The sequence below is a fragment of the Ranitomeya imitator genome, chromosome 5, assembly GCF_032444005.1.
Source record: "Ranitomeya imitator isolate aRanImi1 chromosome 5, aRanImi1.pri, whole genome shotgun sequence".
In the NCBI taxonomy this organism is placed as follows: domain Eukaryota; kingdom Metazoa; phylum Chordata; class Amphibia; order Anura; family Dendrobatidae; genus Ranitomeya; species Ranitomeya imitator.
This window is the reverse complement of record NC_091286.1, coordinates 29627431-29642589: the sequence shown is the minus strand read 5'-3', so window position 1 is coordinate 29642589 and position 15159 is coordinate 29627431. Positions and strand designations below refer to the sequence as shown.

Here is a 15159-nt window from a genome sequence, read left to right as displayed (position 1 = left end):
GGAACAAATCTGAGGGATGTTAATTGACCCGAGCTCCTCTGCCCATTCTGCCCCGTAGCAAATTCTGTGTTGTCTGGGAAACTTCACCGACTTTCTTCTCGCTGCAAAGAAGTTTCCTCAACGTTGTGTTATTGTTATTAGTACGTTGTTATTCTTGTGTTATATTTATTCAGGAGACGGCATGGTGGCACACGGAGTTCCCTACGGCCTCATAGTGTGGAACCCTAGGGCTCTGTGGGGCGTCATACGACGGAACGCTTCACAATGGGGCAGGATTACTGTTTACTAAATGCCTCTATCCCCTGATGAAGCCAGGTCTCTGGTGAAACATGTCGGGGAGGCTTTAGGGCCATTTTAAATTATTATTCAATTTGAGATTTTTCGAGGAGTTAACGTAAGAGGAAACTTTCCAAATTCTGCTAAAAAAAAATGCAAAACTGCTCAAAAACTTAGAAGTCCTGCTCAGTTTTTGCTAAAAAAAAAAGTCACAAAAGCCTTCCCAAAAAACTGTGGCTAAAAAATAAACATCGGAAAAGGGAAAAAAAAAACTATAGTTTCCCGAAGAGCCGTCTTCTTGAAAAGCTTGTTGCATTCACATGAGTTTAAAGATGTCGTGTGCACATTGTCAGTTGTTGCTTCGAAAACTCTGCAAAAAGCCTAGGTGTGCAAATAGCCCCGCCGAGCTCATCCAAGCTGGAGCATTAGGTTGAGCTGAACTTAAGCACAGAGGAGCCTCAGAAAAATGCAGATGAAAGAGGTAGAAAGTCCCCCAGAACAACTCACTGAGGCATTCCCAGTTAACCCATTCTGCAGTCAACAATAGACAACGCAATGGAAAAACTACAGGAGGCAAACCTGACAGAGAAGTCCAATTGTAAAAATTATTTTTAGCCAGCCCCCAAAAAGTTATTAATACTCTTTTTATTATCTGATTTATGAATGAAAAAAGGCATAATACTTCCTTTTCAATATTTAAATGTGTATTATATACAAATCCCCAAAATATTATCCCAAATAGGGAGAACATGTAAGGGTATGTACACACCGTAAGTATTTACAGCTGAAATTTCTGCACCAAAAGTTCTGCAAAATGAATGAGATTTCTGAAATCTCATGCACACGCTGCTTATTATTTCCTTGCAGATATGAAGCAGTTTTATATAGAAAGTTAATTCTTTCAGTTTTTTTGCAACTTTAAAAAAGAAAAAAAAAGAAGCGTAAAAAAATGTGCATTTTACACACATTTTTCCAGCTAAGAGACATATTTTTGGTGCACTGATTTTTATTGCAAATACTGTAATATGTGTTGAGATGTTGCTTTTCTGCCGCATTTTTTTTTCTACAGGCAAAATCTACTTTCTTGATAGTTAAAGAAGCTGCAACTTTTGCTGCTTTTTGTGTAAGTTTCTGCTGTGTGTTTTGGGTGCAAATTATATGTGTGATTTGTCTATAGTGCATGTTTAATTAGTTACTTTTATTCACCAGAAACTCAGTACAATTGCACTTTTTGCACTATAGCGCTTTTTTACATTTTTCCACTTTAGCACCTTTTTTTTGCACTTTTCCACTTTAGCACTATTTTGCACTTTTCCACTTTAGCCCTTTTTTCCACTTTTCCACTTTAGCCCTTTTTTCCACTTTTCCACTTTAGCACTTTTTTGCACTTTTCCACTTTAGCACTTTTTTTGCATTTTTCCACTTTAGCACTTTTTTGCACTTTTCCACTTTAGCACTTTTCCACTTTAGCACTTTTTTTGCACTTTTCCACTTTAGCACTTTTTACATTTTTCCACTTTAGCACTTTTTTGCACTTTTCCACTTTAGCACTTTTTTGCACTTTTCCACTTTAGCACTTTTCCACTTTAGCACTTTTTTGCACTTCCCTACTTGAGCACTTTTTTTGCACTTTTCCACTTTAGCACTTTTTTGCACTTTTCCACTTTAGCACTTTTCCACTTGAGCACTTTTTTTTGCAATTTTCCACTTTAGCACTTTTTTGCACTTCCCTACTTGAGCACTTTTTTGCATTTTTCCACTTTAGCACTTTTTTTGCACTTTTCCACTTTAGCACTTTTTTTGCACTTTTTCACTTTAGCACTTTTTTTTGCATTTTTCCACTTTAGCACTTTTCCACTTTAGCACTTTTCCACTTGAGCACTTTTTTGCACTTTTCCACTTTAGCACTTGTTTTGCACTTTTCCACTTTAGCATTTTTGCACTTTTCCACTTTAGCACTTTTTACATTTTTCCACTTTAGCACTTTTTTTTGCATTTTTCCACTTTAGCACTTTCTTTGCACTTTTCCACTTTAGCACTTTTCCACTTTAGCACTTTTTTTTTGCACTTTTCCACTTTAGCACTTTTTACATTTTTCCACTTTAGCACTTTTTTCCACTTTTCCACTTTAGCACTTTTTTGCACTTTTCCACTTTAGCACTTTTCCACTTTAGCACTTTTTTGCACTTCCCTACTTGAGCACTTTTTTTGCACTTTTCCACTTTAGCACTTTTTTCCACTTTTCCATTTTAGCACTTTTCCACTTTAGCACTTTTTTGCACTTCCCTACTTTAGCACTTTTTTTGCACTTTTCCACTTTAGCACTTTTTTGCACTTCCCTACTTGAGCACTTTTTTGCATTTTTCCACTTTAGCACTTTTTTGCACTTCCCTACTCGAGCACTTTTTTGCATTTTTCCACTTTAGCACTTTTTTTGCACTTTTCCACTTTAGAACTTTTTTTGCACTTTTCCACTTTAGCACTTTTTACATTTTTCCACTTTAGCACTTTTTTGCATTTTTCCACTTTAGCACTTTTCCACTTTAGCACTTTTCCACTTTAGCACTTTTCCACTTGAGCACTTTTTTGCACTTTTCCACTTAAGCACTTTTTTGCACTTCCCTACTTGACTTTTTTGCACTTTTCCACTTTAGCACTTGTTTTGCACTTTTCCACTTTAGCATTTTTGCACTTTTCCACGTTAGCAATTTTTTTACCTTTTTTCACTTTAGCACTTTTTTGAATTTTTCCACTTTAGCACTTTTTTGCACTTTTCCTCTTTAGCACTTTTTTGCACTTTTCCACGTTAGCACTTTTTTTAACATTTTTCCACTTGAGCACTTTTTTGCACTTTTCCACTTTAGCACTTTTCCACTTGAACACTTTTTTGCACTTCTCCACTTGAGCACTTTTTTGCACTTTTCCACTTAAGCACTTTTTTTTGCACTTTTCCACTTTAGCACTTTTTTTGCACTTTTCCACTTTAGCACTTTTTTTTTGCACTTTTCCACTTTAGCACTTTTTTTGCACTTTTCCACTTTAGCACTTTTCCTGCACTTTTCCACTTTAGCACTTTTTTTTTGCACTTTTCCACTTTAGCACTTTTTTGCACTTTTCGTGGTCGCTGTTTCAATGTATTATTGCCTTATATTGTGTGTTATTTGCATTTGTACTATTTGTGTTATTGTTACTATGTTTCATTTTAGAATGTTGTGTGTTTTTCTATATTATACACAGTCTCGCACATACTGTATATCTAATGTTATTTTCTATGGTTGTTTTATTTATTTATTCATTTGCATTATTTCCTACGTTTATGTCTTGCAGGAAAGAATTGGAGGAATACTCCGAAATGAGAAATAGAGAAAAACTGAAAAAATCTGCGGAGAGTGCGGAGCGTGTGAAGGAACAGCGGGCTAGAAAGCTGCATTACCTCGTCAGTACCGAGCAGGTTAGTGCACGCTGCGATTCCCTGACAGCTCGGAAGGATACAGGGACCCCCGTACTGACAGAGACAAAGCAGCCGGCTGGATGGGACATGACGCCTTGAGAAGATATCACAATAACACAACTTCTCCTTCAATTAAGCCGTTTCTTGGTGTGCGGGCAGATAGCGCGGCCGCCTGCGTACAGCATCGGAGGAAAGCCGACCGCCTGACAGCAAAGGCTCGTCGTTCTGGCCTCCCTTTCATGTCTGTAGTTTAATGGGAATCTACCCATATAGCAGAGCTGTGTTTGTCATGTCTAGCAGTGCTAAGTTTGCCGCATGTAGCAGTGCCGACCGGGTTTATCAGATGTTGCAAGACTGAGTTTGACAAATGCAGCAGTGCTGGATTTGCAAGATATGATAGAAGTGAGTTAGTCAGGTATAGTAGTGGCAAGTTTCTCAGGTGTAGAAGCCCTGAGTTTGTCTCATGTAGCAGAGCTGTGTTTATTAAATGTTGCCAGACTTACCTTGGCAAGTTCTGCAGCGATGGGTTTGCAAGATGCGACAGATGTTTGTCCGATGTAGGAGGGGCTGAGTGTCTCATGTTGCAGAGCTAGGTTTGCTATATGGTGCAATAGTAAGTTTGGCCGGCTAGCAGTGCTGGGTTTGTTATATGTTGCCAGACTGAGTTTGATAGGTGCAGCAGTGCTGAGATTGCAAGATGTGGCAGAAGTTTGTCAGATGTAGGAGAGGCTGACTTTTTCTCATGTAGCACAGCTAGGTTTGTTATATGGCGCAATACTGAATTTAGTCGGCATAGTAGTGCTAAGTTTGCAAGATGTAAGAGTAATGAGCCTGTCTCATGTAGCAGAACTAGGTTTGTTATATTGTGCAATAGTAAGTTTGGCATGCATAGCAGTGCTGCGTTTGCAGGATAAAACACACAAAAATTGAGCTTGGTTTGAGCTAGTATACATGCAGCACATAAACGCATGTTCACATTGGCCATAAAACATACCAAACCTACAAAAGAAACAAAATGAGCAAAAACCCTGCTGTAACTAAATAAGTAAAAAGCAAAAGTGCATTTAAATAACACAGGGTTCTTACTAATACTGTTTTTCATCTAAAATAGCATAAAAGCCATCCCACCATCAACAAGGTGACCCTGATCGGGACGGTTCTACACTGTCTAATATTAAAAACCTTACCATGTGTCAAACTTGACCTCAGTGTGTGAATAAGGGCAGACAAAAGGATGGGGTCCCAACTTGTGGAAATGTAATTTCCAGCTCAGGAAAGGGAGGCCACACACCGGCTTGCACAGAATGCAAACATACACAGAAAAAACACAAAAATTGAGCTTGGTTTGAGTTGGTATACATGCAGCACATAAACGCATGTTCACATTGGCCAACCAGTGGACACCAGTCTAGGGAAGCTTTTAAGGCCGGGGTCACACTTCCGAGTTCAAAGCGAGAAACTCAAGCATCAATACCCGGCACTGCCGCCGGCACTCGGGACCGGAGTGTATGGCTGCATAGAAATACATGCAGCCGCACGCTCCGATCTGAGTGCCGGCGGCAGTGCCGGGTATTGATGCGAGAGACTCTCGCAAGTTTCTCGCATTTAACTCGCAAGTGTGACCCCGGCCTAAATGTAATTTCCAGCTCAGGAAAGGGAGGCCACACCACGGCTTTCACAGAATGCAAAACTACAAAGAAAAAACACACAAAAATTGAGCTTGGTAAGGTTTTTAATATTATACAGCGTAGGACCGTCCCGATCAGGGTCACCTTGTCGACAGTGGGATGGCTTTTATGCTATTTTTAATCAAAAACAATATTACTAAGAACACTCTGTTATTTAAATACACTTTTGCTTTTTACTTATTTAGTTACAGCAGGGTTTTTGCTCATTTTGTTTCTTGCAGTTTTTTTATGGGTTTGCAAGGTGTAAGAGGAATGAGTTTGTCAGGTATAGACATGGTGAGATTGGTCATTTATATGCTGCAAGGCTGAGTGTGACTGGTGTAGCAGTGCTGGGTTTGTTATATGTTGCTAGGATGAGTTTGATAGGTGCAGCAGTGCTGGTTTCGCGGGATGTGACAGAGGTGAGTTTGTCAGGTGTAGGCACTCGGAATTTGTCTGATTTAGTCAGAGCTGAGATTGTCAAATATTGCCAGACTGACTTTGTCAGACGTCGAATTGCTGAAATTGTCCCATGTAGCAGTAATGGGTTTCAGTTGTAGCATAGCTAAGATTGCCATACAAATAAATGGCAAGAAACGATGAGCAGAGCTGAGTTTGTCCAGAGCAACAAATTCAGATTCACTGCAGCAGAGTCAGATGAACACGTCGGGTGTTGTAGAGATGAGTTTGTCTAGAGCAGCAAAGTTGAACGTGTCCGATGTATCACTGCATGCTTGTTAGATGTAGCAGAGCTAAACTTGTCTCCCACTGCAGAGCTGACTTTGCCTAATGTACCAGAGTTGCACCGATCTCACGTAGCAGATATGTCAACACTGAACTCGTCGGCTGTTTGCAGAACTCACTATGTCAGATGTTGCAGAGCTAAACTTGCAAGAGCTTGTAAATGTAGCAGAGCTGAATGTGGAAATGCATCACACTCACGGCTGAGCTGTTGAGGTACACGAGCGCCGAGTGTCTCCGATGTAGCAGAGCCGTTTGTCCTTTTGCATTACTGGCGTTTTTATACAGGACTATTTTAGCTCTGCTACATCTGCAGGATTCAGAGGACTTCTGTACTTTACGTGTTTCGCGGCATATGTTTGGTGAAGGTGTGTACACAATTCATTATGCTAATGTGCGGCTGTCAATACGCACTTAATGAGAGTGATATACCTGACATTGTGCCGCAGCTTTATACATCCCAAGACATTTCACCACCAAACCAATTAACAAGTTCTATTGTTTAGGTAAATGAGGACAGCCTGCGGGCCAGATGCCATCCTCCCACGCTTCACTTCTGCCCCACTGACTCGCTTGTACTTGATGCCTAAAATAAATGTGACATTGATGAAAACTGTTGCGAAAAGATGATGAGCGTCTGAAGTGTTAGCGGAGCGTACCGTATAGCGCTCGCGGTATCCGGTGTCCCAGCAATGCATTACATAAGTAGTTACTAAGGGCTGTAAATGCACTATGCTGCTTAACTTGTACGGACTATAACGTGGCTCTAAAAATGGCTGCCACAGATAAGCTTAGCGCTAGCCACACCTTTTACTAGATCCCACAGGTTGCTCTTGTCTTCATGCTTTAACTATTGTACAGGGATCTGGAGTAACATAAGGGTCCCTGGGGTTGGAGTTACGAAGTCAGCTGCTGGTGGAGGCTGGCAGGAGCCGAAAGGCACAAAATCAAAAGACAGGAGAGTACTCCGGTAACAAGCCAAGGTCGTGAATTGGAAAAAGCACAAAACCAACAGGAGCTGATCTATACTGATCTCTAGAGCCGGCAAATGATACTGTATTTAGCAGCACCCAGCAGTAAGCTGGGCATATTAGTAGGGTGTGGTGCTGTCCTATTGGCCATAGCAGGGAGCTTAATGGGACTCTGTCAGCAAAGACTGTTCAAGCCAAGTACAGGACAAGCGCTCGGTGCTTCATGGTGGAGCCAAACATTCTATATACATCCTTCTACCTGCTTGGTTTCCATCTTTCTTTTCCCTTCTCTGGCTCTTTGAATCCAGAACTATCAATCAAAGAAGGGTGGGGGTGGGGACTGATGGAAAACAAGCAGGTGGGAAGGTGTATGGGAAGGTGTCATTGGCCACACCATGGAGCACTGAGCGCCTGTACTAGGTTTGAACAATCATTCTGTGCTGATAGAGTCCCTTTAATACTCTAGCTGCTAGCAGCACATGTGTTGTGAATTCTGCTCTTGGGCTCCCTCCGGTGGTTATGAGTGGTAGTGCTGCGGTAGTTGGATCACAGCATTTATCAGGTGTATCTATTTTTTGCAATTTGGGCTGGGCTATATAGCCTTGCTTGATCCTTTAGTCAGTGCCAGTTGTCCATTGTTTATGGAGGATTCACATCCCTTCTGGTCTCTCCTGTTCACTGTGCTTTTCTTCAAAGATAAGTCCTGGCTTTGTTTTTGCTGTCCACCTGCTGTGGACCTTATAGTTCTGTGCATTTTTCATGTTTTGTCTTGTCCAGCTTTGTTGTAAAGGATTTTTTGCAGCCTAGCTGTGTCTCTGGAGATGCAGATATACCCTCCATGTCTTTAGTCAGATGTGGTGTTTTGTATTTTCTGCGGTGGATATTTTCTAGTGTTTTTATACTGACCGCATAGTACTCTGTTCTATCCTTTCTTTTTAGCTAGTATGGCCTCCTATGCCAAATCCTGATTTCATGTCTGCGTATGTTATTTCCCTCTCCTCTCACAGTCAATGTTTGTGGGAGGCTCTCTATCCTTTGGGGATTTTCTCTGAGGCAAGATAGGTTTCCTGTTTCTGTCTTTAGGGGTAGTTAATTCTTAGGCTGTGTCGAGGGGTCTAGGGAGCGTTAGGTACCCCCCACGGCTGCTTCTAGTTGCGCTGCTAGTTCAGGGTTTGCGGTCAGTACAGGTGCCACCTTCTCCAGAGTACGTCTCATGCTGCTCCAAGGCCACCAGATCATAACAACATGCACCCATACTCCTAGATTGGACAACACTACAAGTCCTAGCTGTAATAATCTCATTTGCAGGATGGAGTCTGTATAACCCAGGGTTTCTGGGCCCGACGTCTACCGCATCACCATGACTGCTAGCAGAATGAATACGGCGGTACCTGGTGACAGGAGAGTTGAGCTATCTTGTTTGGAAAACGTTCTCCGATTTCAAATTTGGCACGAACGTTGCACATTTGGATTCCCAATCATTTTTTCACACAAATCGGTAAAATTCGGCCAAAGTTCAGTAAATGATCGAGTTTGCACTAATGCTGCATGTTATTTTTGTGCCATTTTGTCCTCCTGGTACTGCAAGTAGTCAGATATTTAGCCGTTTGATATGCGATGTGCCTACATGGTGGAATTCTACTCTGCACATGTTGCAACGACTGTGGCAACAGTGACGAGCCCTGGTGCAGTATGTTCTTGTCTGGGCCAATGCAGTACCGACATGGTTCAAATCACGTTTGCGGAGTGGGCACAGATGAAGGACCTCTGCACTCTTCCGCACAGTTTCGAAATGGCTACTAAGATGGTAAGCGCTGACGATGCCGTCATCGGGATCACTTTTCCGGTCATCTACATGCTGGATCACACTTAGTCTGCGGGAGGAGGTGGAAGCAGAGGAGGATGTGAAAGGGATAACAATATCTCTAAGTTCCAGACTGTCTTCTCCCAGACGTGTGCTATGAAAGGGTTGATTGCAGCGATCGTGTGGGGAGCTCATGGTACCAGACAAACTGTTAGTGAAAGTGCAGGAGCCAATGAAGAAATGGAGGAAGAGATGATGGGCACGCAACAGCCAGGAGATGAAGAGGATATTGATCCTCTCTCTGTTCTCCTTGGTTGGCGGATAGGGAGTGAGGAAGGAAGCTTGAGTGTTACCTCGCCACCAACAGACCATGGACTTGGACCTAATGGAAGCGCCTGACACATGAGCGCCTTTTTGCTGCACTATCTGCAACATGATGCCTGTATTCTTAGGTTTATAAATAGCGCTGACTACTGGGTTGTCACTCTCTTAGATTCACGTTACAAGAGTAAATTTTGCCAGATGCTTCCCACCCTGGAAAGGGACGTGTACATGCTGGAGTATCAAAACACGCTTGTAGACAATCTTAAGAGTAGTTTCCCCAAGACAGCAGTGAGGCGCACAGTGTGCATCACAGTTATAGACTTCCATCCCCTGGAACGTCCAGTTGTCAAAAACATTAGCAGCAGTGTAAGTGGCAGAAGTGAGTCGTTTCACACATTTGTTAGACCAGCCCGCGCAACAGCAGAACAGAGTACAAGTCTGACACGTTGTGAACGACTGGAGAGGATGGTGCAGGAGTATCTAGAACTCAATATCAATGCCATTGGGGGAGATGGGGGTTTGGACCATTTTGCATTTTGGTCTTCAAAAATGAAAGAGTGGCTAGAGCTCGCCCATCATTCCTTGGAGGTTTTGTCATGCCCGACAACCAGTGTTCTCTTAGAACGTGTCTTCAGTTCTGCTGGTGGTGTCGGATAAATGCATCCGGCTGTTCCCTCAAAGTGTAGACCACCTAGCATTCATCAAGATGTTCAACTCATAGATCTCCAAGGACTTTTTTGTACCCAAGTCACAGATTGGGGAGACTAGGCGATGGTGTAGTTTTTAGTGTGCTGCATTAATCTCGCGTTATTGCCGTTTGTGACCTTTGTTGTGACTTCCGTGCCTGCTGTTGCTACTGCTGCTGATGTTAAAAACATTTTTGGGAAATGTGGAGACTCCACGTTGGGTCTCCATCTAATGGGTTGCCTGTAGTGGAAGGGGTGTCAGAGCCCAAGTATACTTTTTCTACTCTTGGGAAATTGATGCCACTTTAGTGGTGTGTGGCAATATTTTTTCTAAATGTTTGGACTCCAAGTTGGGTATCCTTCATGTGTGTTGCCTGTAGCAGTACGGCTCCCAAACCACCTGGCCTAGACTTTTAGTCAACTACCTGTGTTACTTACTATCCTTAAATTTCTATACAGCTGGTATTTGTGCCACCTTAGTGTGGCTGCGAAGAAAGGAGGTTGAGCTGTTGCATGAGGTATCAGGGCTTCCAGCACAGCCGGCTTACACTGGTACCTTACCCACCTTATCTTAATTGAAACTTACATTCAAAGCTGTAAATGCTGGGCCAGTCCATGATTCCACATGCATGGCCCATGGCTGACTGCTGCTGTGCCATTATCAAATTTCTACCATGGGTCAATTCATGCCATTTTTCTTTGTGTCTGCCCCTAATTTTTGTAAATGATTGGACTCCACGTTGGGTCTCCTTCATGTGTGTTGCCTGAATTTAGCAAGGCTCTCAGAGCAACACAACTACACCTGTCACTCATCCACCTGTTATTGATCAATGTTTCAGCTAGAAATTATAGCCCTGTCCTATGCATGCATGCTGCGCAATTATACTATTTGTACTCTGGGTCAATTGATGCCACGTTTCCTGGTGTCTGCCCCTAATTTGAACTGTTTTGACAGCTTTTGTGACCCCTGAAGGTGTTTTCTGTGCGTTTTGGTTTTGCCACTAATTGAATTCAGTGGGGTTTGGTGAATATCGGGACGTTAGCCGAACTAAACTATCTCTAGACAGGAGCAGAAATTACAGAAGACAGTCCCGGAGGAGATGGTCACTTATACTGAGTTACATCCTGTATTATACCCCAGAGCTGCACTCACTATTCTGCTGGTGCAGTCACTGTGTACATACATTACTGATCCTGAGTTACATGGGCATGAATAAGATCCTGCGTGATCGAAACGCGTTGCCTACATTCATGTAACCACCGGTGTCCTTAGTAACCTGTAAGGATATCCTTTTAAATGAAGATGGACTAATAAAGATTTTCACCATTTTTTGAGCTGGAGTTTCCACGTTTTCGTATATTGCTGCTGCTTGGCGTCTCGGTCTGGACGCATCTCCGTGCTCAATCATCTATGGTCTGGTTGGTGAGCTGGCTACGGCTTTGTGCCGTTTTTTTCTCTTTATTATATATTATACTCCAGAGCTGCACTCACTATTCTGCTGGTGCAGTCACTGTGTACATACATTACATTACTGATCCTGAGTTACATCCTGTATTATACCCCAGAGCTGCACTCAATATTCTGCTGGTGCAGTCACTGTGTACATACATTACTGATCCTGAGTTACATCCTGTATTATACTCCAGAGCTGCACTCACTATTCTGCTGGTGCAGTCACTATGTACATGCATTACATTACTGATCCTGTACTGATATTTGGCTACACTCTGTATTATACTCCAGAGCTGCACTCACTAAAATATTGGTGACTCAAATATATATAGGGTGGGGGAGGAGTGGACTGAAGTGAAGCAGAAGCAACTTTTTAAAAAGATATATCTGATGAATCAGGTGAAACTACCTGGAATCGTTAAACTGCACACAAAGTGAATAAAGAAGGAGAGTACATCTATCATCTATCTATCTATCTATCTATCTATCTATCTATCTATCTATCTATCTATCTATCTATCTATCCATCTATCTATTATCTATCTATCTATCTATCTATTATCTATCTATCTATTATCTATCTATTATCTATCTATTATCTATCTATCTATCATCTATCTATTATCTATCTATCTATCTATTATCTATCTATCTATTATCTATCTATCTATTATCTATCTATTATCTATCTATCTATCTATTATCTATCTATCTATCTATTATCTATCTATCTATTATCTATCTATCTATTATCTATCTATCTATCTATTATCTATCTATCTATTATCTATCTATTATCTATCTATTATCTATTATCTATCTATCTATTATCTATCTATCTATTATCTATTATCTATCTATCTATCTATTATCTATCTATCTATCTATCTATTATCTATCTATTATCTATTATCTATCTATCTATCTATCTATTATCTATCTATCTATCTATCTATCTATCTATTATCTATCTATCTATTATCTATCTATCTATTATCTATCTATCTATCTATTATCTATCTATCTATTATCTATCTATCTATTATCTATCTATCTATCTCTATCTATTATCTATCTATTTATCTATCTATCTATCTATCTATTATCTATCTATCTATCTATCTATCTATCTATTATCTATCTATTATCTATCTATCTATCTATTATCTATCTATCTATTATCTATCTATCTATCTATTATCTATCTATCTATTATCTATCTATCTATTATCTATCTATCTATCTATCATCTATCTATCTATCTATTATCTATCTATCTATTATCTATCTATCTATCTATTATCTATTATCTATCTATCTATTATCTATTATCTATCTATCTATTATCTATCTATCTATTATCTATTATCTATCTATCTATTATCTATCTATTATCTATCTATCTTATCTATTATCTATCTATCTATTATCTATCTATCTATCTATCATCTATCTATCTATTATCTATCTATCTATTATCTATCTATCTATCTATCTATCTATCATCTATCTATTATCTATCTATCTATTATCTATCTATCTATTATCTATCTATCTATTATCTATCTATTATCTATCTATCTATTATCTATCTATCTATCTATCTCTATCTATTATCTATTATCTATCTATCTATTATCTATCTATCTATTATCTATCTATTATCTATCTATCTATTATCTATCTATCTATTATCTATCTATCTATTATCTATCTATCTATCTATTATCTATCTATCTATTATCGATCTATCTATCTATCTATCATCTATCTATTATCTATCTTTCTATTATCTATCTATCTATCTATCTATTATCTATCTATCTATTATCTATCTATCTATTATCTATCTATCTATCTATCTATCTATCTATCTATCTATCTATCTATCTATCTATTATCTATCTATTATCTATCTATCTCTATCTATTATCTATTATCTATCTATCTATCTATTATCTATCTATCTATCTATTATCTATCTATCTATTATCTATCTATCATCTATCTTTCTAGCTCTCTATCTATCTAATATCTAGCTCAGGGGTCCCCAACTCCAGTCCTCAAGGCCCACCAACATGTCATGTTTTCAGGATTTCCTTAGTCTTGCCCAGGTAATAATTGCATCACCTGTGCAATGCAAAGGAAATCCTGAAAACATGACCTGTTGGTGGGCCTTGAGGACTGGAGTTGGGAAACCCCTGATCTAGCTCATATCTAGCTATGTTTAATAGTAACCGTGGTGAATAAACAGATAGATAGAAGGTTGTCATACAAGAATCTAAAGCTGAATAAATATTAAAAAAAATGTCTACAAATTGGGTAAATTGCTATATATGTGACTGTCCTCATAAACGAATATATATACGGTATATAAAAAAATTTGTTAAAGAAAAATAATAATAAAGATAAAAATGTCTAAAAATCAACTAAGGTGCTGTATATACATGAGAGTCGTTATAAGAATAAAAAAAAGTCATAAATATAAAAATAGATACAAATATGTATTTTTCCCATTTACTGTTACTATTACTGTATCGCACATCTCTCGAAAAGCCATAAATAATTGCCCTGCTCCACCTACTGGCTAATATTGCACATAAAATGTTTGCTTTTACCATGTATCGTGACATTTCTGTTGAATAGATATTGTTGCCAATTGTTTTAAAGAAGCGAAAAGTTGTAAAAAGTACTTAAAATGGTAATAGACAAAAAAATTTTTTTTTTTAATTCTTAATTGATTACTTTGAGATTTATGCTTATATTTTATTGTACATTATTAAAAAGAAACTGGAATACTAGTTTTTTTAATACAAAATATTTGTTATGTTTTTAATCTTTTTTTTTTTATTGATAGCATCAATTTCAGGACATTATTATTTTTTCTTGTCTTAGCATAGTCATTTAGGGAAAGAGAGACCTGAGAAAATGTTTGACATTGTTATTATTTATCAATTATTTTATTATATTTGTTGTTTTATGTCTTTTTGTACCCTTTTTTATATATACACCTTTTAATATATTTATTTTTTTCTTTTAACCTGTTACTTATTATTTGCTTGATTTACCTATTTATTTGACTTTTATGTTTTTGTTTTTCAAAAATTCCCAGAATATCGCCTAAGTCAGAATCTACTTTTATCTAGTTTTGTGTCCACGATGTCTGTGAACTGTTTTTACTTGGTTTTTTTGGGAATTTTTTTTTGTCCATTTGCTGTCTATGTTTAATAGTGACAGCGGGGAATAATCATAAGGAAGGTCAGCACATCTTTACAGGAGGTTATTTTTTAGCTACTCGATCATTGTATGTGCCACATGTCTGCCGCCTCCTTAAACCCCTTACTGCTCCCGTGCCCATGATGCAGTGAAAGTCATTGTATAAGTGGTGATTATGGCACATTCATATCTTACCACACAGATTGGGAACGTGACCTCAGCGGCTCGCCTGGCCTCTCCTACCCCAGAGACAAAGAAAATCACAAGTTTCTCCCAAACCTCAAACTTATGATTAATAATGTTTCCAGCCAAGTCATCGGGGAATATGGTCGAGCTTCATTGCCAACCACGCTAAGAATATTTCATTCGCATCCACTATTTTTAGTAGGAACACTGATTAGGGGGGGATAATTTATTATAAAAACGAGATATGACAAGAAGTTTCCTCATCAAGAGGTCAATTAAACATTGCACAAAATTAGAAGTTTGCCTATAGTTATATATATATATGAAATAACACATCTTACCAAAAGCTATGAAGAAAAAACTAACTCTGTACTTATTGAAATT

The 15159-nt window shown here is 38.9% G+C and overlaps 1 protein-coding gene across 1 annotated transcript in view; it reads left to right on the top strand.

The window, feature by feature from the left end:
* SPATA17 (spermatogenesis associated 17) overlaps positions 1-15159 on the top strand; it is a 253310-nt gene that overhangs the window by 144274 nt on the left and 93877 nt on the right. The window contains exon 6 of the mRNA XM_069768487.1: positions 3604-3727. Within this exon, the coding sequence (XP_069624588.1) occupies positions 3604-3727 (124 nt within the window). The remainder of the gene's footprint in view (positions 1-3603; positions 3728-15159) is intronic.